Here is a 5,178-nt window from a genome sequence, read left to right as displayed (position 1 = left end):
TCATCAGTGCAATCACGACCTCTGCAAGTATCTCTGTCAACACTCTGCAATATCGATTATCAACTCTCTGCCCCATTAATTTCTCCAGGACTATTACTAAATTCTTCCAGCTCCTCAATCTCTTGGTTACCCAGTATTTTAGGGAGGTTTCCTGTATCTCCCACTGTGAAGGCAGACACAGTATTTGTTTAGCTTCTCTGCCATGTTCATGTTCCCCATTATGAATTCTCCTGACTTTGCCTGTAATGGCCCCATATTTGTCTTTTCTATCCTTTCCTTTTTTTCATATACATATAGAAGCTGTACAGTCTGCTTTATGTTCCTTGCCAAGGTGGCACAGTGGTTAGCATTGCTGCCGCACAGTGCCAGGGACTCTGGTTCGATTCCGGCCTCGGGTGAATATGCGGAGTCTGCACGTTCTCCCCATGCCTGCGTGGGTTTCCTCCGGGTGCTCCGGTTTCCCCCCTCAATCCAAACATGTGCAAGTTAGGTGGATTGGCCATGCAGAATTATTCCCCGATTGTCCAGAGATTTGTAGGTTAAGTGGATTAGCCATGATGAATGTGCGGGGTTACTGGGACAGAGAGGAGGGGGGCAGGTCCTGGATAAGACACTCTTTCGGAGAGTCGGTGCAGACTCGATGAGCTCAATGGCCTCTTTCTGCATTGTCGAGATCCTATCGTTCACTGACTGTGCTCAGCTCACTGGGGAATTGATGATGTGGCACTGAGAGAGGGACAGCAGGTAGTGGCCTCCCCCTGTTCTGTATCATTGGGTTTGTCCTCTGTTTAAGGATTGATTTGATCAACCCAGCGGAAATCCTAGACTTGTGCATCTTCTGACACTGGCTGGTCACTGCGATCTCCGTAGCAACAGTTGGGGATGGGGCTCCAGTATTATTTTGGACAGGATCAGTGTTAATATTTGAGCCAAGGGTCTCCCCAGTCGCTGGTTCCCCTGCAGTACAGAGCTGTACATGGACACTACAGGGAAAGCCAGTCTCACTCAGCGCTGCAGATAGGGCTACGATTCACATTTGCACTTCTGTGTTAGAGAGGATAATGGGTCAGAGGTGACTTTCCAGAGAATGTCCTGGAATGATGTGTTGATGGAGGATAAACACAGTCAGATATCTTGCTGACACTCACTGGGTTCACACTTGAACAATAGCCCTTGGAGAGAGGGAGCACCGATGGCATCTGATACAACGTCAGTACCTGTAGGGGTGGAGGATAAAAGTTTGGGTGACTGGGGTTCAATATTAATCATAAATCAGACTCCTGTGAATTCACTGAATATCAGCAGCTGAATGTTTGAGTGGCTCCCAGTCCTTTGAAACATTCCAGTCTCTGTGTTTGTGGATCCAGTCCAGGCTGCATTCTGTTGCTCCATGAATGAAAGGTAGGGGTCATGCCAGGCTGCTGCGGGCACTAGTTATGCCACCAGTTGGTGCAGGATGGTTAGTGTGGGCTGTGCCAATCTCTTGTCTGACAGACTCTCATTTTCCCCCTCCCCCGCAGAGTGCATCAAGTGTAGCGGTGGTGAAAGGTCAGGGCTCTGACGCAGCACAGAGCTCCAGCCTGGCGCATGGTGTGTCGCAACAATCAGCAGCTGCCTGTGTGGATTCCTACACTGACGCCGAGGGCTCAGGGTGTAGAGGAGTGCCCTGCTGCCCCAATGGAGAGGACAGTGTCACACAGCGGTATAGCTCCGATCCCACAGTACGTGTGACCGATGAGGAAGAGGATGAGGTGGACAGTTATATCTCTCTGGGCTCCGATCAAACAGAAACTGGTATGAGAGCAATTGTTAATATCATTCCATTTCTCATCGACACTGACTGCCCCATTGGTTATCCTTCATGTGTAAACTGAAAGTCAATGTCCATTTAACTACATGAATCTAATGCTGTCTTGCTCAACATTCACACTGCGATCGCTCACAGGATTATTGTGGTGTGCAGAGATGGATTCTCCTTCCACTTGTCTCAGAGTTCTCAACCTGCAGTTGGGGCTGGGAGCGTGGGGTTTAGCGCCGACTGGCTGAGTGCCAGAGTACACAGTTCACTCGCTCATGGCTTCTCTACTATGTCATGATGAATAGCCCGCTCAGTCGGTCACAGGGAAAGGACGACTAAGTCCCAGGAAATGGTCTGATTGTGTTTTGAGGTCTGCGACTTCTGGCAACACCTTTACTGGACTTTGTTTTAAATCTTTCTCTTTTGTTTCTTGTTAGATTACATAAACCAATCCGAAGAAACCTCGTCTCCTGGTCGAACTGGAAGAGCCGAGTTAGTCGCTCGAAGCAGCGCTGCCAACGGCCCCCTGATTCCAAAGAGTCCGTTCAGAAACATGGTGGAAAATCCCGAATATCTGACTCACCAGAGCCTGGTGTCAGGGGTCAAGGATCTGCCATTCGATAATCCTGATTACTGGGGCCAGGATCCCCAGAGCAGGTCACAACCTGGGAATACTCTGTGCCTGACTCCTGCGACTCCCTCGCCAACGCAACCCAATGGGTACATCCGTATTGCAACTGCAGAGAATCCTGAATATCTTGGCTTGTCTGAGGCCAGCAGTGTGTAGAGGAATCTATAAACTCCAGGTGTAACCGGCTCTTTCACTGCCAGTAACCTGAACTGAAATAGGAACCTTAAAGTTACTTAAAGCAGAAAGATGCTTCCCTTCGTTTCTGACAACATCCTTGAAAAGGCAGCTTGTTTTAATTATCACCTTAACCGAATCTCACTGGTTCCCAGTGAGTGAGAAATTTATTGGTGCCACTGTTTATGGCCTGGGCTCTTTCACAAGCTGGGACATCCTTGCCAGCGTATCAGAGGACAGGTTAACCAGCAAAGCTTTTCAGAAATGTAGCATTACCGAAATTCAGCTGGAGTGATGACCAATCCAGTGCCAGCCTGGGCCAGTGAACAGATATTTTTGGGTTCCAGCATTGCTGTTAGCAAATTCTTTCCTCAGATTACAAACCTCCAAAATCGCAAACGTATTTGAGAAAAGCACAAAATCCAAATTCTGATCCAGGTGTCCCTGACGTTTCGGTGACAACACCGGATCCCTCGGCCCTCCTCACCAGATCCCTCGGCCCTCCTCACCGGATCCCTCGGCCCTCCATGCCAGATCCCTCGGCCCTCCACACTGGATCCAACATCTTGCAGCTCTTTAGGCCTCAGTTGGGAGATACAGCAGAGCCTCTGGGGCTGCTTCCTCCTCTTGGGATGCTGCCCCCCTCTCCCCTGCCCCCCCACCACCACCGGGATGCTGCCCCTTTCCCCCCCCTCTTCCTGACAGCTGTGTGGGATGAGGAGGGAGGGGTCCCCCTGCTTTGTGTTGAGCTTCCTGAGTGAGTGAGTGCAAAAGGTTAAATCTCAAGTGATCAAAGGTGAACTAGCTAGATGGGTACAGAACTGGCTTGGCCATAGAAGACAGAGGGTAGCAGTGGAGGGGTCTTTTTCTGATTGGAGGTCTGTGACTAGTGGTGTTCCGCAGGGCTCTGTACTGGGACCTCTGCTGTTTGTGATCTATATAAATGATTTGGAAGAAGATGTAGCTGATCTGATTAGTAAGTTTGCGGACGACACAAAGATTGCTGGAGTTGCGGATAGTTATGAACATTGTCAGAGAATACAGCAGGATATAGATCGGCTGGAACATTGGGTGGAGAAATGGCAGATGGAATTTAATCCAGATAAATGCGAAGTGATGCATTTTGGTAGATCTAATGCAGGGGGGAGCTATATAATAAATGGCAGAACCATCAGGAGTATAGACACACAGAGGGATCTGGGTGTACAAGTCCACAGATCCTTAAAGGTGGCAGCACAGGTGGAGAGGGTGGTGAAGAAGGCATATGGCATGCTTGCCTTTATTGGACGGGGCATAGAGTATAAAAGTTGGCATATGATGTTGCTGTTATATAGAACGTTGGTTAGGCCACATTTGGAATACTGCGTCCAGTTCTGGTCGCCACACTACCAGAAGGATGTGGAGGTTTTGGAGAGAGTGCAGAAAAGGTTTACCAGGATGTTGCCTGGTAGGCTTGAGGTGATTAGCTTTGAGGTGAGATGGAGTAAACTAGGGTTGTTCTCCCTGGAAAGACGGAGGTTGAGGGGCGACCTAATAGAAGTTTATAAAATTATGAAGGGCATAGATAGGGTGAACAGTTGGAAGCTTTTTCCCAGGTCAGAAATGACGAACACAAGGGGTCACAAGTTCAAGGTAAGGGGGGCAAGGTTCAATACAGATATGCGGGGGACGTATTTTACACAGAGGGTGGTGGGGGCCTGGAATGCACTACCAAGCAAGGTGGTTGAGGCAAACACGCTAGGATCATTTAAGACTTATCTAGATGGCCACATGAACAGACTGGGAATAGAGGGATACAAATGGATGGTCTAGTTATGAACACATGATCGGTGCAGGCTTGGAGGGCCAAAGGGCCTGTTCCTGTGCTGTATTGTTCTTTGTTTTTTGAGTGGCAGGTTGTGTGTCCGATGCTATTGAGGGTCCCGTATTGAACACTGAGGTTTCCCCGGGGGACTCTAGGTGTGTTGAATGCTGGAAGTGAGAAGCTGGTTACTGACTGTGTCGATGGGATTCGGGTCGATGCTGGGATAATTGTTCACCGAGCAGTGTGGGAGGTGTGAGAATTCACCCGGCTACATTAAAATAAATTAACTCTTTAAAAATGAAGTTGAATGTTTGTAGAACAGAATCGTGGAAAGGAGTCGGATTTCTGTTTGGAGAATTTTAGAGGATTAACTCAATGCTGAAGTTTGTGACTTTTCGATCTTTGATCAGAGTTTTTGTATATTTGATTACGGGGAAAAAGTTTTATATGTTTTTAAAAATATTTTTTCTAGAAGTATCCATTTGATGTGAATGTTTTTAATATAAGCACTTTGACTAGTTTTGGGAAGTGGCTGGATTTATATTGTGATTACAGCTGTGGGGGCACTCTGAACGGCCCTCGCTTGCTCCATCAGCTGTCAATATTACTACACTCTGACCACTTACAGCCTGGAATCTCTGAAAACCGCTTGGGTTTAATAGATGGTCAGGTAGGAATGACTTTACTGATAAACTACTGGACACACACTCTCCTGCGCTCTTTAATTAGGCACCAGTGCAGTCATGGGGATTTTATTTTAATCCTACAGCT

General features: G+C 47.9%; 1 protein-coding gene across 1 annotated transcript in view; it reads left to right on the top strand.

Moving 5' to 3' along the window:
• The window catches only part of LOC144500291 (receptor tyrosine-protein kinase erbB-2-like), an 8,089-nt gene extending 3,230 nt beyond the window's left edge, over positions 1 to 4,859 (top strand). Inside the window, exons 2-3 of the mRNA XM_078222965.1 lie at positions 1,521 to 1,794; positions 2,236 to 4,859. Coding sequence (XP_078079091.1) covers positions 1,521 to 1,794; positions 2,236 to 2,585 — 624 coding nt within the window. The 3' untranslated portion in view covers positions 2,586 to 4,859. The remainder of the gene's footprint in view (positions 1 to 1,520; positions 1,795 to 2,235) is intronic.
• Positions 4,860 to 5,178: the final 319 nt, after the last annotated feature.

The sequence above is a fragment of the Mustelus asterias genome, chromosome 11 (assembly GCF_964213995.1).
Source record: "Mustelus asterias chromosome 11, sMusAst1.hap1.1, whole genome shotgun sequence".
NCBI lineage: Eukaryota > Metazoa > Chordata > Chondrichthyes > Carcharhiniformes > Triakidae > Mustelus > Mustelus asterias.
Note: the sequence above shows the minus strand (reverse complement) of the source record. Positions and strands in the feature narration are given on the sequence as shown.